This window comes from Taeniopygia guttata, chromosome 8 (genome assembly GCF_048771995.1).
Source record: "Taeniopygia guttata chromosome 8, bTaeGut7.mat, whole genome shotgun sequence".
NCBI lineage: Eukaryota > Metazoa > Chordata > Aves > Passeriformes > Estrildidae > Taeniopygia > Taeniopygia guttata.
This window is the reverse complement of record NC_133033.1, coordinates 11,441,222-11,466,681: the sequence shown is the minus strand read 5'-3', so window position 1 is coordinate 11,466,681 and position 25,460 is coordinate 11,441,222. Positions and strand designations below refer to the sequence as shown.

The 25,460-nt window shown below is 40.9% G+C and overlaps 1 protein-coding gene and 1 long non-coding RNA gene across 2 annotated transcripts in view; one reads left to right on the top strand and one right to left on the bottom strand.

The window, feature by feature from the left end:
• ST6GALNAC5 (ST6 N-acetylgalactosaminide alpha-2,6-sialyltransferase 5) overlaps positions 1 to 25,460 on the bottom strand; it is a 67,835-nt gene that overhangs the window by 5,708 nt on the left and 36,667 nt on the right. The window contains exons 3-4 of the mRNA XM_030278970.4: positions 6,167 to 6,576; positions 1,246 to 1,353 (exon numbers count right to left, since the gene is read on the bottom strand). Coding sequence (XP_030134830.1) covers positions 1,246 to 1,353; positions 6,167 to 6,576 — 518 coding nt within the window. The remainder of the gene's footprint in view (positions 1 to 1,245; positions 1,354 to 6,166; positions 6,577 to 25,460) is intronic.
• On the top strand, positions 1,350 to 5,780 carry LOC140684666 (uncharacterized). The gene is made up of 2 exons (XR_012057265.1): positions 1,350 to 4,163; positions 5,024 to 5,780. It is a non-coding gene; the product is annotated as an uncharacterized lncRNA (long non-coding RNA).

The window sequence follows — 25,460 nt, the reverse complement described above, 5'->3', positions numbered from 1 at the left end:
TATTTTGTTATAATTTGTAGAAATTCTCACAAAGTAGAGTTTAGTGTTGACATTTTATGCTGTGATTTCTTTGGGGATTTCTACAATGTGCCCAAGAAAAATGCAGATTCCTGAAGGATCCTTTTAAGTGCTCAGAGGAAAGTCAAAGCAGTCCCATTCTTTGAGATTAACCCAGCACTGCTGCCTTGCCCTCCCTACCCCTGAAAGGCATCTGGAATTACCCAGTGAACCAGACTTGAGACAGATCACTATATTTGCAATAGAAAATTTAAGCAAGTACTTCTTGGTGAGAGGGGTTTGTGAGCAGGTGATGAAACGTTGCACTGAGGCCTCATTCCAGACTGGCTCCAGCTCTTCCCAGGTCAATGGGATCAGCACTGGCTGGGGCAGGAACCACTCAGTGCTGGGCTAGTGCTGTGTGGGCAGGTGAGACCTATGTCAGCATCAAGGTTGCTGATGTAATACAAATTTGTCTGTATCCATATTGGTATCTTGTGGTTAATGTAATTTTGTCTAGCACTAGAAGTTCTGAAGACTCTCCCTGTGTCACTGATCCACAGTGGGAAAAGCTTAACCAGGACCTGGGGTCTGGGTCCTGGCCAGGGCTGGAGGCAGAACGGGGCTGGAAAAGGGGCACAGGCGTTCTTGGTACAGCAGCTTCCACTGACACACCTTGAGCTGCCTCTGCCTCCTTGACCCGCCCCTGCCACGCCCAAACCAGGCAATCACAGGGATCACAGGACTGATTCTCTGCGTCCAAATTCATGGGGAGGGGCTCTGTGGGCATTATTTACTGCAAGATTGGCATCCATGGGACTGAGGCAGAATAATGTTAATTTGAGTTGCACAGAAAGTTCAATTTAGAAACTAATCACTGTGAGAACACTGTTCCTCTATTAATTTGGGGGGAATTTGAAAAACAAATTAAAAGTAATGTTTTCCAGTACTTCTTTCTTCAGATTAATTTCATGCCAATTATTGCATTACTTTTAGCTGATAAATATTCAGAGACTAAAAGAAAGCAACAAGATGGATTAATTCCCCCACAGTACAGACAAAATTTTAAAATGTTTTATATAACATAATTAAATGCTGTTTGTTGTTTTCAGAATGAGATCATGGGACATCTTGATTAATTGCTTTAAGGACTGAAGACTTGTTGCAGAGGAAAAAGATTAAAAGATTCAGATATTTATCTGTAACATTAACTTTGTTGGCTAATAATGGCTCCAAAATAAATCCTACCTGCAGAAATCCGGTGGCACCATGCCATAAACATTTATCCTCTCACAGAGCTCTAATGCGATAGTCATTGTGAACCAGCCCGTGCTAAGCCAAGTGTTGGATATCTTCCTGAAAGCAAAAACATAATTAAGTTTCTAAGCTGGCAAATAATTCTTGACATTTATTTATTTGTTTATTTATTTATTTATTTATCCATTGATTGTGAAGCAATTTCTCGGCATTTTCTTCATTCTTGTAAAAGGGTTTGAAAACTGGGCAAGGAAGACTACTCTGTTCATCCATCTTTTAATGATTTTCCTGGTGTCCTGTCAGTGGAGTAATCTGGGCGGAAACTTTCCTTGCTGTAATTAATTTTAGGCACACCAACATTAATATTTAGCTGACCTTTTGACCTGGTTTCTAGAAGCTCCCAGCCCCTCACTGTGACTGCTGGTAGGAAACTCTTTACTCGGTTGCAGTTATGAGTGTCCCATAGCCAGCCCGGGAAATCTTCATCCTAGGAACCAGCCCAGCTGCCATCCCTGCCCGAGGGGAGCCTGACAGTGGCAATGACAGCTGGCAGGGAGCCCTTAAGGCAGCACCTCTCCTGCCTCCACTGCAGGCTGGACATGGCTTTAAAAGAAGCTCAACTGATCCCAGTATTAATTAGGCAAAGTAGGAGATACCACCCTGTAACTTCTCACAGATGTAAGGGATTTACAAGTTGTGTTTAAATTTTGCTGTATCACAGGTTCTTATCTGCAAAGGTTCACTCAGAGGTCTCTTTTCAAATGCTATTAAAGAATAAGACAGAATTGTCCCTAATGGCTCCTCACCCAGGTAGGAAAGTCCCACAGGAAGAAGTTCAAGCTTGTGTTATCTGCAGCCCAAAGAGTCCTCAGATCCCTGCTGACAGCCTGTCACAGAGACAGGCTCTCCCTTCATCTCCTGCTAAAGCTGAGGCACCAGGGGAGCAGGTGCAGGCTCTGGGAAGGCCTGGGCACTTTACCTGAATGTATTAATGTTGGAGCTACATTAATCCTATTTTTCCACACCTGTATCTGCCAGATACCAGTGAAACTTTGTCACAGCCCCCAGAAAAGCACAGCAGAAAACACAAGGGTCTTGTCAGAGAAGTCACCAGGGAATCCCAGGTCCTGGCCCAAGTTCCAAGGCCATCTTCTACAGTTTACCCAGTGATAGCAGGATGTGGAACAGTCTTGGAAGCAGGGACCTGAGCCCACAAAAGCCACTGCAAGCAAGTGCCAGCAATCACTAACATCTAATTCAGCTGACAGGAGCCACCAGCTTCCCAAGCTAACGCTAAACAAGCTGGTTCCAAGTAGGTCACCTACAGGGCAGTAGGAGGAGATGTTTTGAGCACTTGAGGAGTCAGATTGAGGAATGCCTTGTACCAAGGTTTCCCATTCCTCAGGGAATCAGACTACTACAAGGAAAAAAAAAAGAAGTGGTGGTATCTGTGCCAGCTGCTTAAAAGACGCTTCTAAACTTAAGGGAATTCTTTGACTAAATATGCCTGGAGGATGCTGAGGAGCCTAGGTAATTTGTCCTGTCCTTAGTGGATCAGCTGGTAATGTATAAACTCCTGAAATACACATTTCTACTGCTCCTGACACACAAGACTTTCAAGCTAAGCTAGCATTTGGAGAATGACATGTTATAAGCATCTCATTATTTCCAATTATGGGGCCTTATTTATTTTCTGACTGTGCACTGAAGCTTAGGGGTAGTAGTTTGTCACAATGTCATAGCTGGTCATAAGCTCAGTGGAGGCCTTCAGGCACAGCAACAATAAAAAACATTGAAAATTTTTGGCTCAAAATTATTAGGAAAGAGAATGGTAGGGAAAAGCCTAAAAAAATTTGCTTCTCTGCCACCTGAGAGTTTCTGAGCTCTGAATCACTAGATAATTCAGGAACATGTTCAGGCTAAGAGTGCTTTGGAGCTTGCACAAGTGGACTGTTCCAGGTGCCCAACACTTACATTCCAAAACTGAGGGCACAATTGCAGCCAGACATGACCAAAGCTTTACACAGGTCAGAACACCCAGCTGGGCTCTCTGCTGGGTTAGCTTTCCTTCTGCTTACAGACACTTAGGCTGTCATTTAGTGTTTTCAAAAACAAGAGAAAACCTGAATATAACTAAACTGGCTTAGAAGCTGGAAAATCAAATAAAAATTCAAAAATTCATTCAAGTACCACTCTGCCCTCTTTAAATACCATGTCTGTAGGACAGCAACACAGAAACAGGGTTAGAGTGTCTTGCATTTCATAAAAGATCTGAGCAAGAGTCCAACAAAAGAATACTGTTTTTATACCTAATCAGCAGTAATGAGAGAATATGAAGAACTGTCATGTGCTTATTAGGGGAAATTATCAGATATTCTTTTATATGATGAACTAACACACTGTGCTGATAATTCTGTAGTGCACACTAAATTACAATTAAAGGCCTTTCTGCTCCACCAGAATCTCATTTATAATCTCTTTGGAAATACTCTTCCTGCAGTTATTTCATTTATACTGCTTTTATCTAATTACTATAATATTGGTTCTGAATCGTATTTTCTTAATGTACCCTTATTCAATTATAAAGTTATTTTCAAGTACAGTCACTTTATAATGCCAAATATACTGCTCTGCAGCCTTTGTCTTTCACCATGCTATTTAACTGGCAATGTTTCTGAAGATTTTTGTTAATTTCAAAATAATTTTTTCCAAAAAACACAATACATCCAATTACCTTTCTTCTTATCATTTTCAAGATGGAAATGAATAGTCTGATTCTTGCAGCCTTGCAATCATGCTTCTCCCTCCCTCCTTTGTTTTTTGTAGGCACTAATGTCAAGAGCTCAGCAGAACTCCCCAGGGAACAGCAGCAGTCTGGGCTATACAATGTTCTGCTCCTGCCCACACAGGTACCTGAAGTTTTTCCCTTACAAATTAATTCCTACCCAAGTTTCTTTTCATTTTCCATTTCTTCTGTGCAGCTTATTCATTTATTTTCATCTCCTGTTTTAATCTTCTTAGCCCTTCAAGTATGCTGTCGGTGTCCTCTAAAGGAGTGGTTCATTCAGAGCAGAGCCTGCAGTTTATTAAAATCAACAGGGCCTGTTCCTCAGGCTGATTTTGCTGGCATCTGAGTGCCCTTGATTCACACTGGGAGTTCAGGGTGCCCATGACTGAGCCCACTATAAACTTGTTACCATATCATTAATGGCTCAAATGCCTTGAGAATATTTCAGGATATGAGTCTGGTGCCTGTGCAGAAAAAGAAATGCTTTCATCACACTCACTACAGGCCTCTGGCTCTGGATGGGTGATGCAGAACCAGAAAGAGCAGCTTGCCTGAAATTGCACAACATGTGTCAAGAAAAGAACAGGATCCTGGCAGTGCCAGGGAAGGAAGGGGACCCTGGCTCCCCATGGCAGAACTGAAGCTCTGAGAGTGAAGCAGGAAGGGAAAACTGTTCCTCAGAACTGGGGACAGCATGTGATCCTACCCTGGATCACCAAAAGCATAGTCCAGGAAAGGAGGTGACCGTGTGCATTCCTTGTGTCCAGGGCCTCCCCCCGGGGCTCGTGGTGGCCAGGTTACAGTGCAATTTGTTGACTTTCATGCCTTTGTAAATACTGAGCACACAGTAACCCTCTGCACATTTTTTGAAGGGCTCAAGTGCTTAATTCACCTTCTCACTTTGCTTTCCTCTGGAAAAGACAAACATATCACAACTCACAGGGTATCTCCCCTTGTTATCCTTCCTTCTTGTTCTGACAGAGACCCAAATACACCAACTGGAAGACGAAGAGAAGAACCTTTAATGTTACAAAACTGACCAAGTTACTCTGTGCTCTGTAAGTGCCTGAATCAGCCATGAACTCAGATCCACTATAACTGACCAGAGCTCTGCAAGCAAACCATGTGGGGCGTGAAAAATGCAGCAAATGCCAAGCTAACATTGCCTTCAGCTAAGAGGATACAACAGTTTTCTCTAACATTGGTTCTGCCTTTCTCATGTAGCCCAGAAAATGAAATCTGTGCTCAAGTCCACAACAGGATTGTTCCCTGTTCAAACTTTGGTGTGTATGTTTTGTATTTGTAAGGTAGCACATCTGACTGTGAGTTACTGCACAATAAAACTACCTCTTCATTTTTGTCTAAGTGGGGATGCTGTGCCATTTTTACAGCAGCATATTTAATAAGTAAAAAAACAGAAATTCATTAAAAATAAATGTCTTTCAAGCTGGGAAGTCTTTAGTTTGAATGCCCATTTTCAAACATTATATGTGAAAAATACTGAAGTACTGCAGTGGGTCACTTACTACAAATTGATTTGAAGATCAGCCTACAAGTCTCATAAACAGTCTCATAAAGATGTAACTATCATAATAACTTTCCATTTTTCAGTTGCAAATGTAAGATGAACTGTTCCGAAGCACCTAATGTATGACTAATGTTTATTTGTTTTACAAGAAGCTTTACAGCTGCAATGTTCCAAAAATGTTTAAATTCAATAAACAGTTATTATAATTCACTGAATGGTGGCATTTCCTCTATAAGAAAACATAACCTATCCATTCTAATTTTTCAGCGTCAGTGAAAAAAATTTTAATGTATATTACCCCAAAGTGAGATTTAAACAGTTCCTGCCTCCTCGACTCTATAAACATTACATCCAGACTCTGGTATTCTAGACTGATGAGGCAGTACTCCATACAAATCATTTTGATGCGTATTTTTTACTTATGTTACCAGTGATGTTATTTGGCGTGTCATGACATATTACAACTCATGAGACAGAGGATTTAATGGGTAGGATTGTCCCTCTGAGCAGATCTGAAATTGGTATATATAAACTGCATTATTTTACTACTCTGTGTAGTAAAATACTCCCCTAGGTGTATCCATGTAAGTTCTCACCTGTCTTTTCCAGTTTCCCGTTTAAAAAGGTCATCAAATTGAAGCATCTTGTGGCGAGAAATCATGTACACTTTTAACTGAGGCAGTATCTGGTTCATCAGCTGCAGGTTATTGTACACCAAGCCTTTGCCATCTCTCCTCATGTAGCTGCTCGGGCCCCAGAAGATGAACACGGCACCATGGCTCATATTTAAGAGTTCGTTGCGATTTCGCAGAATCCTCTGAATGCTGGAGTGCGCAATGACTCGCAGGCTGGTTTTGTTCCCCACGTCTGTGCCGTAGCCCCGGGTGGGCGCGTCGTTCATGCGTATGACGCACTCGCTCTCGTCGATTCTGTGCCCTTGCCTGCTCCCCAGGAGGTGCCCGGAGCTGGTGACCAGCGCACAGCTCTTGCAGTGCATCTTCAGCGGCTGCAAAGACACACGCACTGCAGTCAGCTGCAGACATCTTCCCTTTCTCTACACAGCTGTGTTTTACACGTTCATGGCGTATTTCACAGCAAAAACCTCAGAGCAACGTGCAGAAATCTCTCCCAGCAGTCTGCCCAAATAGCTGGGGACCCATCACCTGTACATCTTTGGGGGGAATATGAATATGGTGTAGATATACAGCCCTTAGAGTTCCTCTGTGGAGCTAAGCCCATTGTGTAAATCCTCCTTTCCACTGCTACTTCATAAACAGAAATCGCAACAGCTTCTCTACGCTTCCCAACTGCTTGGGACTTGCTATAACAACTATAATTACAGTATTTTTTATTCTTCTGCTTAGTTTCTTTTGTTTTGTTTTTTTTTTCAGGAAATAATAAATCCTAAGTCTTCATAAGTTCATGTGTGAATAGCTGTTCAACCCTGAGGACAGGACATTTTGCTACAGGAAGAGATCGCTATCCTGGCCCAATCCTTCCATGCTATTTGCAAATTGTGCCACAACCACTGCGGTGCTCTAGTACCTCCTTTATGGTTCAAAAGTCAGAGCTGGTCAGTAATGTCTGTGTGTATCTTACATGACAGTGAGTTAGTGCACTGAACTTTTGTTACCTTTTCAGGTCAAAACGTAAAATGGAATGGGGGCTGCCTGTTCAGTGAGTGCTGACCTAATGGAAGCAGAAAAGTAAAACAAGCTTCCTGAAAATGCAAATGGATGAAAAATCATGTTACTGAAATATGCCACCACCACAGGTATCAATTATAGAGGAGTATGTCACTATCTAATGCTCAGCATGAGAACTAAAAGGAGCAAGGGTTAACAATATTCCCAAAGTGCTACTTTCTAACAAGAACACAATAAGCTGGGAGGTAAATAAAGACTGTTTGAGGGTGTGCCTTGGTGGCCCTCCAGGATATAGTATCTTGCACTTGGTGTCTTTGAAAAACAACAATGACAACAAACCAACCAAACAACAATGCCTACCCATCCCCTGAAAAAAAACCAAACCACCCCAACAAAAAAATCCATCAGATAAACCCCTGGCACAGAGACTGAACTGCAGTTGCTTGATCATTCTGATCTACACATATACAGGAATCCAATGACTACATCAATCTGCAGTGAGGCACAGCATAAAACTCTAAAGCTGAAAAGGACGCATGATATAGGTTTGACACAGTCTCAGGCCCCTGTTTGAAAATGCTTTGGCCTTGAGTACTTGATGGGAGTGTTTTACTGTAGTAATTTGGTTTTAATTTTGAAGGCATTAAGTGGTTACAGTTACAGTCTGAGATTCTTTTTTTTCTGTGAGACTAATTCATGAATGCTTAATGCTTTTTAATTAAAGAAAAAAATAAGAAGAAGTAGACAATCTGCACAGTGATTCAACCAGTAAGCCTTGTATATCCATCTCCCCCAATAAACAGAGTCCCTTTCACATCTGTGGACTATAATCCAGAGCTAATGGTATGAGTGAAAATGTTCATGCCTTTGTGAGCCAAGGTTCCTAATGCAGTATTTACATGCATTTTCCTTTAAGCTTTCATGTGCCACTTTGATGAATTACCTAGTGAAAGGCTCTAAGGTGAACTAGCTGCTCCACCACCATGCTTGGAAAAGCAAGACAAGGTGCTTAATGAGGTTAAAGGAAATGTAGTCAGCACCAATGTTAACTCACACAGGTTTGAATATCCACATAGCAAGGCAGTTTCACCTAAACAATCTCTGCAGGTTTCTGTCCCACTGAGCTACAAGTTCCTTGTTTCTTTTAAAAAAGCCTGCCACAGATCAACCAATTGTTAGGAAACAAGGGCAGCCACCAGCAGAGCTGTGGAAACTTGGGGAGGGGACTGAGGCTACCTAATGAACATTAACATCCCCCAGAACATCTATCCCAGATCTTATTTGAAACATGTTCCTTCTGGGAAAAAGTCTTTAGACTGGAACAGTCAGGTATTGCCTAGCCACTTCCTGAATGATGCATGGGGGCTGAGCCCTGGTAGCTGCTCTAGGCAAGTAATTTTCAGTTGCCTCACTCAGATTCTTTCAGCTGAAGTCTACAAAACTCGCACCTAAAAATTATCAGAGGAATTCACAGGGAACAGCCACAACATTCTCACACCAGCTGTTTATAATGCTTTGACAACAGTGAAAGCAAGGGGGGAAAATGCCATTGGCTGTAATATCATCTCACTGGGAGGCAGCGGCAGCACCAGAAATGTCATCTACTTAAGCAATAATAATGGAAGCACAAGGCAGTTCTTTGGGATTGATGACCAGCTAGAAAAAGTTGATGGCCTGAGAATAACCAGGGGCCATTAAGCCAGAAGAACATTAACTCCACAGAAAATGCTGTTACAGTAATTATTACAGTGATATTTTGGGGGAAAAAAGCAAAGTGAAAAGAAAGCAAACCCCATGAAATATGAGTTATATTTCAGGAGCCTTGCTTCAAGAGGAACAGGGTGAGAGGTAGGCGGGTTTTATAGCATTTTGTTAATTACTTTGAAGTGTAAAATACCATGCATGTAAAAGCTGCTGACATTGAATTGTACCCATGGTTAATAAGCAGCCACAGTTCACGTGTATTTTAACTCCATGGACAGCACCTTTGTGACAGGGCAGAGCATGTGGCTACTGCTACAACACAGGTCAGGCACTTGCACACCACATGAGCCAAGTACTGTCCAAAAAATTGCCCAAATCACCTCTCAGTTCCAGTCATGGAGAGAGGGAGAACAGAGGTCACAGTACTACAAGGTCACAGAAGATGGCAAACCAGCTGGTGCTTTTCAGGGATAGGTGGGCTATCCCAAGGGAATGAAGGCAGCAGAGGAACTCTGTAATGGGATAAACCCCATAACAGCACCTTTGTGCCCACGAGTAAGTGCAGCTTGGCACAGCTACAAGGCCAAAGTGACTCCTGGCAACTCCCACTTCCAGAGATTAGCCCAGAAGCGCTGCTGCTCTGTTTGGTTAATGCCTGATGTGGTTAATGAAACAAAAAACAATGCCACGGTTGTTTCTGTATTTTCCAATTTGAGGTAATTTGCTCTGTTATTGACTTTAAAATCTACGTTGTCCAATGATCGAAGAATGTTATTTTCAGACACTTTAATGCTCAAGTCATTGAGAGGAATAAATTGAAAAATGTTGTTCCTGATACAAAGTACATTATTCTCAGATATAATTATTTTCTTTGGGATGAAGTCAAATAATTTTTTTTGCTTATAGAAGTCTCTTGATTTAAAAGTCAAGATTTAGACAAGAAGACAGCTTTCTCCAGTAAAATAATGAACACTGTAAAACACACTTTTTCTTATACTGAGTACTTAATGACCTACTTTCAAGACCCCTGGGTTCAGATCACTCCATTATCAGTAGTGTAAAAGTTTCTGTTCTATAAATAAAAGCCAGAGTATTTTATCTTGGCAATGATGACCTGGTCACAGCAACAACAACAACAAAACTAAATCAAACCAAACAAACCCACCTCCCCCAAAAACCCCCATACCAAAACAACAAGAAACCACCTGCAGTGAGAACAGCTCACTACTGAGTTCAGCAGAAAAAGATCACCTGTCAGTTCATGAACACCAGCATTCCTCACGGATACATCTGGAAATATCACAGATGACTTCAAAGTGTATTGGGAGACAACAGATACCATGAAAGGCTAGAGAATATCCAAATTTGTTTTGGATGGATGACCTTTAACTAAGCACTTGAGACAAAGTGCAAAATGTTTCTCATGCACTGCAACACCTCTGTTGTTGGCCTGCGTTTGTCTCGTGCCAGAGCTGGGATGAGAGGATGCAGAGCTGCTCCTCTCTGTAGTAACAGCTACTGAACCAACGGCCTCTCTGCAGCAGCTCCCAGACTGCACAAGAAAAAGCAGTGGTACAAATAAGACTGATGTACAGCAAAGCAAATCTGTTCCCACGTTCAAATGAATTAATTCAGTTGAATTCAGTATGTTAATGGTTGAAAAAGTACACATAAACCCTGTAAGTCTTACTGATTCGGAAGAAAGTGTCCTTATTTCAGAGCAGCCTTGCTTTCTCTTTTTGTTACAAAGCAGGTGCTTTATTTGGAAGGAGTTTCATGTCTCCCCAAGCTGGTGCCCATTGTGCCTGGCCTAAGCACAACAGCTTGTGACACTCACTGTATGTTATCTCAATATTTGCTTTTTATGTTCCTTGCCTTGTGCACAGAACTTAATCAACATTTCCTACGTGATGCTAATGAACCCCAAGTTCACACCATGTTCAATGCAATTTATTACTTATGGCTTGCTCTTGATTGCTCCATCATCAGCCACCAGCAAAACCACTAAATAATTAAGGCTTTGCCAGGGATACAATATTTTTTCCTGGCAGCTTCCTTTTTTTTTTTCTTACTTTCTTGTAGCTTTGAGCAGCTCTTAGGTTTCTCACAAGCTGCTGGCTTGAACCACTGCTCTACCAGGCAGGCTGCTCCTTCCTAGTGCCCCTCTCCCAGAGGCTTGGAGGACAATCCCCCTGTCACAACTGTATCTCAAGCTCTGCAGGAGCTCCAGCCATGCCCAGCCCACTGCTGGCACATCACAAACAGCTGAATGCATGAGCCCCTGTCATTCTGCACTGCCCCAAGTGTAAAGCTGCTCATGCCATTATGTTCATCCCTCATGACATGTATTGTTTCCATCGGTGTGCCTCCTTCTTCAGTATTTTCCCTAAAAGACTGAAAACTGTAAGGCCAAATCTGCTTTTCTTCGAGAGATTCCCAACAACCTCCTTAAAGCAGAATAGAAACCCTGAGGCTTCATATTTGCCAAGTAACTTGTGTTCTGTAAGCCAATGCAGCAAGCTTTGGGGCTCAAGCTGTCTCATTACTGAAGCACAGCTGTGCACTTCAGAAGTGATTTTCACAATGCAAGGACTCTGGGAGACATGATCCTGTGAAAATAATGCAGGTTTCCCTGGTTATTTTTTGTTTCTAATATATTGATAGAACAGTACTGTCATAATACTATGAAAGGAATAAAAAAATTAAAGACCAACCAACCAAACAACAAACACCAAGACAAAACACAAACAAATAAGTTAAACCAAACCAAACAAGCAAACAAAAAACCCAACAAAATAAACCCAACCACATAGAAGCTGAAAGTTTGCTATTTTTCAAGTCTCATCTATGAAATGATGCTATCAAGACAGTCTTCTCTGAACAGTAGAAGTCATTCAGATGCATATTGGAATATTGTAGGCAACATTTTTGTGTATAAAAAGCTGGAGCAAAAAACCCAAACTGAAACACCGAAGCATGAGAAGAGTTTTCAAGTTCAACTTGCTGAGGTAAATGCCCTTTTAAAGTCTCTGTGACTTTAAAAGTTTTGATTTTGTGGTGCCAAGTTCAGATCTAAAAAATTGTTTTGTTTTGAGCATGACATTTTTCACGTGTGCATTCATACAGGGAGTGTAGCTTAATTTCTACACTCTGCATGCCAGCTCAGACTTCCCCCTAAAGTTTCAAAAAGTTTGATTCTTTAGCCCTTATGCTAGATAAGAGGACCTTATGCAGGTAAAGAATGGTGTCAAAGAGGGGAAAAATCCTCTGAGCACATAGATTTATAATTATTGTGGAAGTACACTTTTGGAACATTAGAGAATTTACTATGAAAACAAACTGCATTATCCACTGAACTAAAAGCACTGATTGCCTTCAAAACTATATCCCAGTAACTGATATCACACAAGTAAACAGACGGGGTTAGGAGATACCACTTGCCCAACATTGTTAATCCTTATACAAATCCGAATAACAAGCATTTGCAGTGAAACTTTGCAATTCAAAAAAGGTCTGGCAAGTCTGCTCATAGAGATAAATGCATGTCTGTTTAAAAAGATAAAAGATAAAACAATTGAATTTATTATTATTTCTCTTTGTTTCTTGGGCTGTGGAGCTTGAATATGCAAATATTGCAGAAACATTAGCATTGTCATTTCCCATTGATTCCTCTGAGATAGTTATATAACTGGACTCTGCCTTCAGGTATTGGATAAGACAGTGAAATAGCCAAACTCCAGCACATGCATTCCTCACACTAGGGATCAGAGCACCTTATGTTGTATTCTGCCAAGGAATTGATTTTGTGGGTTTTTTTGTGGTTTTTTTTGGGTTTTGTTTTTTTTTTTTTTGCTATGATACCCTACTGAGGACCATCTGCAAAACCTGTAGGAAAAATAAAATAATCCTATTTTGAAATGGTCCTTAGACCTAATTAAATTTCAGAACATGCAGCTGTATTATGAAGAGGGAAAAAACCCAGCAAATGCACTCCACAAAGCTTTCACTGGAGCAATTTCCTTAGAAAAAGTCCCGTTAAGCACATTAGTCAATGAAGAGTCTTCTGCTTGTGTGAAGTGTTTTCCGGCACATTAACTCGTTTTCAGGGGACTGCCTGCTAGTCAAAGCTTCCATTAGATTAATTAAAATATGGCTTCTCTCACTGGAAAGAAAAGGCATGAGTTTGGTTACAGGACATTGACCACCTATAGAAACTGAGCCCTTCCTAGTTACATAAAATTCATGAACAGGAGCAGCAGCACAGGAGATGAACAACAGGGTAACTTTTGGTATATGGGGCACATTTCTATTCTTATTTTAGAAACATGATTACCAAGTGCTGATGTTTTCCCCTAAGCCACCTGAAGTGAATATAAGGTGCAACCTTGCAAATTGTCAGCACATATAAAGCTAAGATTTAGAGAGCAGTTTCCATCCTGAAACCTATAAATGTGTCCCATGAGGAAGATTAGTATCAATCATAGGCTTATTGGAGAGGGAGATAGGATACAATGATAACCTGAAGCTATCAACTAGAGTAATGGTCTCAGAAGAAAAAGCAATCAGAGAAAGAAAAGAATATCCTCAGTGAAAGGCAGAACTGGAAAATCAGGCAAGAATGTATCATGTTGATGAACATGAACTGTTATACAAGAGAGAGTATCATATGAACAATACACAGGCTCTAAAGAAATGGTTATTGCCTAATGTTTATCTTAAAAGGAGTGCAAATAGGCATCCATACTACATCAAACTCGTTTACTTTTGTTCTGCAGTAAAGTACTTGCACTATAATGAAATAGAGCCACAGGCATGGTGTCTTAAGTATGCAAATTGTTATCACTGATGTGTCAGAAAAACAAAAATTATTTCGGTAAAAGTATTGGACAGTTTGGATTTTTGCTTCAGAATGTTTTCACATCAACTTCTCTGCTTTGCTTTGGCATGTTTTGGCAGCTCTTTCCAGTTTAAAGACTTCATGTGAGTATGCCATCATATGCTCTCTCTGCCCCTGTCATGGCTACGCAGGATATTTTTTGAGCTTCAAGCTTCACAGGGTCCCTTTTTTATCTAACCCAGCTTTAAAGCCAGGCATCACTGATCTTTAAAGTTTGTGCCTAATTTTTTAAATTCAAGCACTTTTTTCTTTCTGTGGCGCTATCTGGCTGATCCAAATGCATCTCAACTCTCATTATCTCTACAAGGCAATAATGTGATGGACATTGCAAGGTCAAAGGAAGCTTTTCCAATGGTATCCAGTTTTAACAGAACTTAGCACAGCATGCAGAGCCCCTAGAACAGGCCAGATAAAATGTAAGACCAAATCTCTAATTAGAGATCTAATTCTCTGACCCCACAGAGAATTTTTCTAAAATATATTTTGTCTTGTATTTATCTACCTGGTTGAAGTAGAGTGAAATAAAAAATAATGCTTCTTATTCCTTTGAAAGGCCTTTGTTCAAAAATTTTATTCAAATGTCTTTCCTTCAAAATCTGTCAAAATTTTTCAGCCTTGTGGTCTTTTGATTCTCATATGGTAGCTCCATGTAATCTTCATCAGCCTGTTTTATGTTAACCAGGCTGTTCTATATCCTCTTACTTCTGTCCCTCTGACTTAAGAGCACACCAGAAACTAGAGAACAAAATTAAAGAAAGGTTTAAATCCTTCCCTCCACTCCCCCAAAAGATACTGAATCAGAATTGAAAATGTTTTTCTGAGGATGTATCAGGTTCTATAATACACAAAGTTGTACCACCTCCACAGCAGGATCCTAAGGCAGCCTCCATAATCACTGGCATACTGACACCAAAGACAGATACTGGAAACAGGTACTGGCAGCTGAAGTGGACAAAACATCCATTTAACTTAGGAGTGACAGGCTGCAGAAACACACTGCAAATTTCTCCCATGCACATATGTAGAAAAGAAAAAGAGAGAGCATTTTGTGCTAAAGTATTTGTATATTTAGTTTTGACAAAAACAAGATGCAAAGAAAACATCTTGAAGACAGACATATAAATATTTGCATATCTGCAACTATGTATCATTACAATTTTAGCTGATTTTGGATGACAACTGGGTTTGAAAAATAAACACTTTAATTCAGAGGTCAGCTCTTTCAGTTTGGGGGTTTTGTTATATGGTCTCAAGCATTCAAAATATGTCTCTCCAATTGTTCACTATTACCAAGTCCTGATCAGGAGACAAAAATAAACACATTTATCCAATCAGGATGTTTGTATTGAGCCTATTTGTCTGCATGCAGATTAATATGAAATTAAACACTTTGTAGACGGAAATATTTAGCACTGAAATGAACCGGCCAGTGAGGGTTAATTAGACAATCATGGATAAGAGCTGACACTCCGTCTGCCAACATGGATGGCATTGCTGCTCCCAAGAGCCACATTGTGGCAGGCACATTCATCTCTCAGGATTTTTTCACAGAGGAGCACAGAGGAAAGAAAGAGAAAACAATTTCTATTTCTGCTCCTTGTTTTCCCATGTGGAATGTTTTTGGAGAATTTTTTACCTGGGGTGACTGCTTGATTGGATTCTGGTGAGGATTGTTTGAGTCTGATGGCCAATCCAATCCAAGCAAATCCAATCCACCTGTGTCTGGATTCTGGCCAGAGTTAGGAGTTGTTAGGAGTTAGATATGGTAGTTAGAAAAAATAGGTATGTAGTTTTAGTATCTCCTCTAAATAGTATATTAATGTGTTATAGTATAGTTATAATAAAGAAATCATTCAGCCTTCTGAACTGGAGTCAGACATCATCATTTCTTCCCACCAGGTTCACCTGCATTTACAATAGCACATGTTCTGTGTGGGTGAAAAACATGAGGCTAACTGGAATCTCTGGAGGAACCACTGGAAAAGGCTGGCTGGAGAGAAAGGAAAGTCTCTCTCAGAGGAAGGTACTCTGAGCTGCAGGGCAAACTAGAAGAGGGAGCCCTTAAAAAACTGAGCCAGGGAAGAGTTGATAGCAAGTCAGCTAATTACAGGGCAAGAGCAGGGGCTGACCTTGCTAGAAGTAAAGGCTATTTCAGATCTGTATTTCACAGATGTTTAGGGCACTGGCTTGTGGCTGTGGCACACAAATGCTTTTATTTATGCTTTACCCCAAGCACGATTCCCAAGCATTTAGTTAACATTCTTCAGTAACATTCCTTGCTGAAAGATGTAACTGATCTGAAACTGGCAAAATGACGGAAGGTAAAATCAAAGCCACATAATGCATCTGGTCAAGGAATCTGAAGTACAGGAAGGTGTGGCAGAGATAATGCAAGAGGTAGGTTTAAAACAGATACTACAGAGATCAAGAAAAAGGGAATCACCTCTTAGTGAGCAGCAGCAGAAACAATACCTTCCTGCAAAGAGGTGAAATGTGGAGTCCCAGAGTCACAGGGGATTTCTGAGTACTTTATACACTTCATCTACTTTTTATTTTACATTATTAGTCCTAAATTGTACTCCTTGGATGAGATGTGCGTGTCATTTAAGTGCATTTTACCTGGCCGTGGCATTGAACAATTCCTTCTCAGTTCTTCCTGGGATGGGGGGTGGAGTGTACTTTACTGGATCTCTCCCTGGATCCATTTCACAATCAGAACAAGGCAAAGAGAAGTCAAAAGAAGGCAGGAACAAAAAGAAAAGATAGGTGGATGCACAGCACTGCTGTCTTTAGTCTGAATGCACATCAAATTCAGCCCAAATTGCTACGATAATATGGGTAACAGTGGTAGTGGTGATGGAAGAATAACAAGGAGAACATGGTAACAAAACCAAGAAGCTCTACGTTGCAGATACTTTTATGAAGTACCTCTCAGTCTTTAATTGTTTAAAAATCGCCATTACTGATGCCTTGACATCTTACTGATAACCTGTCAGCAGGAAGAATTATATTCTATAACTAATGTGTGCTTTTTAGGGCTCTGTACACCACACCTGGCTGCAGCCCAGGATTCTTCTTTCATGTGAATGAACTTCTGTCCATTTCTTCAAAGCAATAGGCATATTCTAAAGAAGTTTTTCAGCACTGGACATGAAAGTTCATCTTTCCAGCTTTACTGCCCAAACAATGCTCACCCATCTGAACAGCACATTTTTACAAACTCAGACCTTCTCTAGAGCCACAATTTCAACTGTTGGGACAGAGGGCAGAATATTATCTTCTTGTAAGGGAGAAACACTGGAATGTCAGCAGTTTTTTGTATGGAAATCTGCTGCCCACATGCCCACAGTCCTGGTGCTTCCCACCCCTGGCACACCTTCAGAGCCCTGAGTTGTGCCCACCTTGCTGTGCAGGCCCTGTGCAGGTGAAGGTCCCAGCCCCCAGCCTGGGCTCAGGGCAGTGTCCCCGTGCCTGTGCTGGCACTGAGCCCTCGGAACCCACTGCTGGCACACAGGGACACACAGGGCTGGCACACTGTGACCAACACATCTGCCCTGGACAGGGCACACCGGGGACAGTCTGCCAGGAGATGGCACGAGAGCATAATCCTGGCTCAGCCACAGGCACCGGGAGCCCAGGAGAGCCCAAAGCGCTGAGGAGGGACAGCCACCGAGGACAGCTGGCAGCCTGACATCCTAAAATCCCGAGTGGACAAAGTGGGAATTTCACCTTGGGCAGGGCAGTGCCTGCACTGTGTCGGCCCTGCCTATTTCCCAGATTTGCAGAACCAAGGCAAAACAGCATCCTGCCAGGAGAAGGGCCAGCTCCTGTCAGCACAGCACAGCACAGCCGGGAGGAGCCTCTGTCCTGGAAACCCACATTTCAAGAAATGCAGCCAAACTCCACTGATGTGTCAGCACTTAATTACAGCTGGAGTGAGGTTCAAATCTTTCCCTTTCTGTCATGTGTTCTGCTTCCAGAAACACACACTCAGGAAAAAAAACAACAGTGCAGGATTTCTACCCCTCAAAAATAATAATCACGCTACAGCCCTACTATTATAATTAAACAGAAATTAATTACATTTTAGAGAAGGGGACAGGTTCTGAAGGCTTAGCTGGTTTCCTTTTTAATTACTGTGTAATATTGTGAACACAGCAAAAATCTTCTTTTTAACATGCTAAATGTGCTGGGGGTTATGTTTGCTTTAACAGACTGCAAAGGATGCTACATTTGCATTTAATTAAAAAATAAGTTATTAAAACAGTTTATTTTGGTTCAATGTATATTTATTTAGCATTTGGATGGTTTCAAATCATAAATAAGATTTTTCTTTTCCAATTAGGTGTCAACAGATACCTGGAGAGCAAATAAAACCAATGAATTTTCAAAAGAAAGCTTGTTAATGCAAAAATGCTTGGCCTGTCACAACTAGATTATTTTTGAACATTCACCTTTTCCAAAGGAATCAGTCTCTATCCCAAAAGCTAAACCTTTGTGACAGGAACAAAATAACACATCCCCAGAAACAGGAACACATGCAGAATCCCCACATGGAGTGTGAGCTACCCTCCAGCCCGGAGTGATCTGAAGGAACAACTGTGGGTAGATGGCATCATCCCTTCCAGCTGCGGAAGGGCATTGATGGCTCTGGGAATGCAGGCTGGGTCTGCCAAACCTGGCAGAGCATTTGGGAGAAAGAAATTCTAATTTTCAGCTCCTGAGCAGCCTTACATGGGAATCAGGCAAAGATCTTGGCAGATGCAAAAAAACAAATGTAGGCATCCAGTTCACTTGAAATTCAAATGAGGAGACAGCAAAGCTCATTTATGTGCTTTCAGGGTTAGTCAGCAGCTAAGCAAAAAAAAATTTTTAACTGAAACTTTACATTTAGGTTTAGGAATAGAGCTTTAACTGGGTTAAGTCCTGCTTTACACACCAAAGCTCTTCACAGGATCTATCTCTGGGTTTCTGTATTAAATAAAAGTCTTAGGGAACCATTTCTTCATAGCCACGTATCTGATTCATCACTCCTTGGAAGGCTACAATACATCTGTTATGGAACCCTACTAATTACTAGTCAATCACCAAAGTTGGAAGTGTCAGAAGCGTATCCAAAAAGAGTTAAAGTGAAAAGCCGAATATTCAAAGAGCTCTGGGGTGAAATTGTGTCACTTTACATATGAACCTGTAATCTATGTGAAAATAAATGATGTATAATGATTAGAAAATTTGAAATCAAATCTTCACATGGGGACAATTCAATAAAGTTAGGTGATTATAGGACTATGCAGCAGCATCAATTATGGAGCCAGAAACAGTTTCATGTCCCTCAGAGGATACAAAAACTCTATGTTGCTTTATTCACCAACATCAGAGGGCATTCACTGTCATAGAATAGTCTGGGGGGGTCTCGTCTGGAGGGAAAAAAATAAATAATGGAAGGCATAAGCCCAAGAAATGACTGGCAATGATCCTAACTTATCATCCAAGCTACCATTTGCTCTGCCAATTGATGGGAAATGAAGTGTGATCAATTCCAGTCCACTGTACATTGTTCCCACTGACTGACCTGCCAACTCTCTGATTGAATAATTAGCTAAGATATCAATATCTGCCATTTTGCACAAGGCTCACAAGACAAAACCCTTAAGTTTTCAGAAAATGGACAATCACCACATTATCTGTAACTTTACATTTGCTTTCACATTTATGACTAAGCCTCGATATTGCCAAAATATGGAATAAAAATGTAACAGTACATAAGAAGTATTAGAATCCAGGAGCATGAAATCTAGAGGTCAGTGTAACCCCTGAAGTAATACAACATACATTTTTAATCTTACAGATGAATAATAAACCATATCAAAAAGGATTAGATCTGTACTCCTCATTTACAATAGTTCACTGTAAGTAGCAACCCATTTTCCAGTCTCACTACCAGGGCAAGAAGTGTTAGCTCAGGTGCTGGGTGGTGACTGACAGCAACGCTGACATTTTAATAGCAGCTACTGTTTAAGAGCACTATCACCATCTCGTGCTTCTTAAATAAAGATTTAATCTACTTTTGATGCAGCAGAGCTCTGCAGACCTGACAATCTGCTGTTAGGGCACATGGAAAGGTTTCTTTACTCCCATCACCCAGTCCCACACCAGGTGTGTAACAAGCTGTTCCAAAGCCATAAATTAGGCTCGGCAAGGCACTGCCTGACATTATACTTTACATTACAGTCCCAAGCCTGAAGTGCAAGCAAACAGGGACACTGCACTTACTGTTCTATTTCAAACATAAATGGTGTTAACTGCAAACACAAATCAGTTATTCAGTGCAAAAATGATACATGACTTGTAAATTGGACCCTTTATAAGTATTTTGGCGTTTCTAACTTTAGTTCACATACATGGATGTAATTCCCAAGTATCCAGATGTCATAGCCATATCTAAAGACACCACTTCTCCCAAAACCATTCTGTTGAGGCTTTGAGGGTGCTCACCACTTCTCCCCCTAATTCTCATATTTATTCCCCTCCTATATACCAATGAAGAGCAAAACCAGAAAGGGAAGTGTACAAACTAAAATTGCAAATGCATCACCTAAATGAAGGAAAGGGCTAGTGGCTTACAAGGCAGGAATGAAGAAACCATGTGAAAAGGAAAATCACAGAATCACAAAATCAGTTAGGCTGGAAAAGACCTATCTTACTCCACCTCATGGATGATTAATTTCTTTCCATGCTATGCTGTAACAAATCCTAGCCTTTGCTACTTAAGAATAGTGAAGTCCCAATAAAGACATGTGCTGCTTAGTGCTCACTTTAATGTGCATAAACAGAAGACATTTTGGTTTGACAGGTAGTGGCATCTCAACCCAAAGAAAGCAGATTCATCTTTCCTTCTGGGCTGACAGCAGGTTAAGTGCATAATACCTTAAAACTTGGTACAAATAAAAGACTTCCTCTGCACCCTGTCCTAGGTCTTTGTTTTTCAGCTGGCAAAAAATCTCATACCAGTGCCATCCTAGTGCTGGCAGTTTGACTGCTCACCACCCTGAATTGCTTCCACAGGGACCACCTATGAAGTACAGGCTATGCAAGTGCTACGCAGCCAACTCTTACTGTGGAAATGTACAGATGTATTTACTATCTGCTGATTAATATAGTCTGAGGCAACCTGGTTCTGTGCATTTCACATGTCAAAATACCTCCCTTGTATGTTCTGAATGATGCCTTTTAATTCTATTTGAAGATCCATTATCCAACATTATCTCACAATATTTAACAATGTGGTCATCCCTCCCAAATAAAAAAACGGGACTGACCAACTCCAAGCCCAGAGGGAGACAAAATGTTAACAGACAGTCTTCATCAGAAATAACTGTACTCTTCCTGTATTACTCATGGCAGTTGGGCAGCCTCTTTTCATGAAAAAAAAAGCAACATCCAACAAAACAAAATCCACCACAAAAAACTCACAAAAAAAAAACCCAACCCAAAATGAAAAAAAGAGAAATTATCAGTGTTTTTTTTTACAGGGCTTAGCTCTGGTGAGTATTAATTAAGCACTGTGAGTATCACAGCCAAAAAATGCCTCCTTTCTCCCTGCTAGCAAGACTAGCAGCAGGTGGGATACAAAATATAAAATATTCTATTCTTTCCAAATTAGCCCAGAGCACAAACTAATACCAGTATTCTCTTTGTTCTTCTCACCCAGAGCACATTCTACATGAAGTTTGAGAAAGACAGATGTAACCTGAGCAAATTAGCTTCAGGAATCAAATAGCTTATCCAAGAAGAGGCAGCATATCTAGACTTTCACATTTGTGGAATTGGTTACTAAGCATCAGTGATAATGACAACATGATGGACTGACAAGACTTTATTTTCCTCCAAGACTGGAAAATTCTGATTCCACTTGGCAATAAATGTGAATTATTTACAGAGTAAAGATTTGGTAGCTACCATGCAGTCTGCTACACATGGGTGTATGTAATCCTTTATACCATAATTGTGCACTATACATGCATGGATAAAATGAACAGAACTGCAAGCAGAATATTTCTATCTTGAAAAGTATTTCCCACATTAACCATTCATCTCAATACCATGCCTCTTCTTATCTGATTGTTTTACTGAGTATTGGCAAGGTTTTTTACTCAGCTAAAGCTCACTGAAGGAAGGAAAATATGCAGCTGTTTAGCAGGTCAGGTCAAAATGGATAAAGAAGCCTCATGACTGCCTAACATGCCAACATACCCCACAAAATAACATTTACTAAATGATTTTCACACAAGCAGCAACTTCTATTCAGTAAAGTGGTAAATGCCATCTTGCAATATCTGAAAGAATGAAACATTCTCTGTGAAAATTGGCCATCCAGCATCACAGGAGGCTCCCCTTTATCCAGCATCAGTTAAATTTTGCTGTCTTCTAGGAAGGAGATTAAATTTATCTTTTAAAACTGTGTTTCCAACTGTCTGATGCACTTTGGCAAGCTTTCAAAAGCAGGCTGGCATCAATGAATTCTCTTTCCAATCCAGGCCACTTCCTTTGCACCCAGCTTCTCTACTCACTAATTTTTCTGTGTTTTTTCCTTTCTTTCATGATTGCAGCAAACCTGAGAATATCTTGTACACACAAAGCTTCTGCAGGGTAACATGACTTCAGCATCACAGCAATTCCTCTCTGCTTGCCCACCCTGCTGCTGGCTCCATCCTTGAACTCCAGGAGAGGGCACTTATGTTTTGGGAAATATATTCCTACTCCATCCCTCTCAGACAGATTCACTGGAGCCTCTATTTGCTTTACTCTTCCCACTTTGGCAAAAGACTACTGTGCTGCTTCCCCTTCTGGGGAACTGGCCACTAATGAGTCACCTGGCACATGTCCTGGTAACAACAGTATTGTCATTTGGATCATTTTTGTCCTCTCTGCTCTTGCCTTCCTCTCAGGAAAATCCAGCAACACTTCCACTCATTCTTGCAGGCAAAATTTCTTCTCATCCTGAGAGAGAAAATGTATCTGTTTTAGTCTCTTAGTCCAGTTCTTGGCACTCAAGTACAACTCAGAGTGACAACGTGAACGGAAATGTTTTTAAAACAAATTTTGAGTGAGATTGTAACTGTCTGATTGAAACACTTGGCAAAATCCTTTATGCCAAACAAGACGTTACAAGCTGCCTTAAAAATTGATGAGGAATGAATGAGTTACCTTCTTAGACCTGGCAGGACTGATGTGCATTGCAATGTCACCACTGTCTGCTGGCATCTTGAAGGTATTGTCAGGGAAAAAGCCAAGGACTGAGGTAGGGATGCAGATGTCATTTACTCCTAGGCTTTAGCTATAGAGGTAGCCCAGACTATTGCTCCCTGCCACTTCCTTACCCCCACAAAAAAGCCTGTGATCTGTCCCACGGGATTCCCTCAGCTTATGTTGGCACAGTGAGCAGAGGGCAGGCTTGAGCCCTGGCCTCAGGCTGGCAAGCTCCCTGCTTCCATGCAGCACAGAGGCACATCCAGGCCCTTGTTCCCCAAGCACTGCTGGACAGTCCCTCTAGGATGGGATCCTGGTGTTCTCCAGCTCAAATCCTAAACTATGATGAACCATGATCAAGAGCTGCTGGAGCAAAGATATGCCACAAGCAGACACCATGGATTTCATCCATGTAACTTCACTTTGGCATGAAAAACAGCATCTTCTAAAAAGCTCTTCCCTGGTGAGCAGAAAATATATAATATTTTAATTTATTACTAACAGGCCCATTATTACACTGAAACTGACTCCATTTAAAGAACGTTCACACCCTAAAGGGTTTCAAGCAATTCCCAGTAAATTTCCATGTCTAGATATGTCAATAAATTCAGCCTCTTAAGCAGCAAGAATAATCCACCATGGGAATTACAATGCATTTGTCATATGGATGCAAATAAATTTGACTAACAAAAATATCAGTTTAAATACAAAAAGTCAAATACCATTTGTATTTATCAGTATTAAGTATAATTTCACCCATTTTCTTTGTTTTGTACCAGAAAAACTGCAAAAAGGTGATTCCTTCACAGCCAGTAATCCTGCTGAGCTTCACCTTTTACCCTGGTTTCTTCATGAAATTTGTTCCAGCTGCCGAGTGTGACAGGTATGCAGCAATATATGCTTGGTGATGAGCACTTGTGACAGCATTTAGGCTGACCCAGTTTTCAAGGCAGTTCATATATCTTAGTAGAAAAAAAAATCCATATAAATTAAAAGGATAGGAAGGCTATTAACACATTATTGTCTCTACTGACCCCTCCCAAAGAGAGAGAACCTTCCTCGGTAGTCAGCCTTTCCCATTCTTAGGCAATTTTTATTCTAGCTACATGTCATTGTTACAGCAAAACAAGTATATTATATTGGGAAAAAGCAATCTTAGCAGAGATTCAGCTATACATATACAGTAAAGAAAGTACTCTTTACTAGGCAAGTTGCATCACTCCCTCAATCATGCCAAATTCTGCCTGATTTACATTACAAATCATTCTACATTACTGTCTCCTCTAAAACAACTGTGCCTGGCTGTGATCACATCTTTTCTCCTCTCTCAGCATCTACCTGGCTCCTTAGCAGAGGTCTGGGGTCTGATGTCCTTGCATCACCATAAACAGTAGCACACAAGAACTTATTCCCATTATTGACGTCCTACAGAAGGCAACAACCTCCACTGCCATTTGGATGAGGCATTCCCCTTAAAAGCTCTAGAATTTCCAACTGCTTTAGTTTTTCTTTGTGGCAAACAAACAACTACAACCAGTCGTTCCACTGACCAACTACAAAATCAGGCTGACCAATAATGCTTTGAAAGCTTCCTATATCCACTTCTCTGCTTAGCAGTCACATGAGAACAGCCTCACCTGATTACTACTAAATAGGAACTTCATCTTACTATTTGAGATTCTACTTAAGTGGTTTTTACAAGAGTAATGTTAGTTTATTGCTTTTGAGCCAATTAATTTTCTGGTCAAAACCAGAAAATAAAATTTAAAAAAAACCCTCCTCCCCCTCTCTTCCACATCAGATTCATTTAATAAAATGGCTGTATCTCTTACAGCCTAGTTTTTTTCCCATATCTCTTCGAGCCTAGCTCAATATTTGGATGCCAGGTGCTTTCTCTCTTACATGTAGAGCATAATTATGATTTGAAACTCTCTGCCAGTTGACCATTTGGTTGATGAGGAGTAAGGTAGAAAATGCATTTTAAGTTCAATACTCCTTTCCATTACTCAATGCAGAAATAAGCCAAAGAGTGAATAAGGGGAAGAGATGGTGAACAGAGTGCACAACATGCTTGCCTGATGGCTCAAGAAGCTCATCAATGCTCCAAGGGCTTTCAGGAGCTCTCTGTGAAATGGCCATTGGATAAGATGCAGACAGAGCAGTGGCTGAGCCCAGCTCTTCCCAGCATTTAGCTCACACTCCCCCTTGCTCAGATCTCTGTGCCTACAGGCACAGCTTCAACCAGAAGTACGAAGCACTCTGACCCCTACATGAGTTTGCAGTTTAAAGATTAGGGCTGCATCCTTGAGAAAGAATTGTAAATCACTTCTGACCACGAAGAACTAAGGGTTTGCCTCCTGCACTGTAGATAAGCACACTAACCACCACACTAAC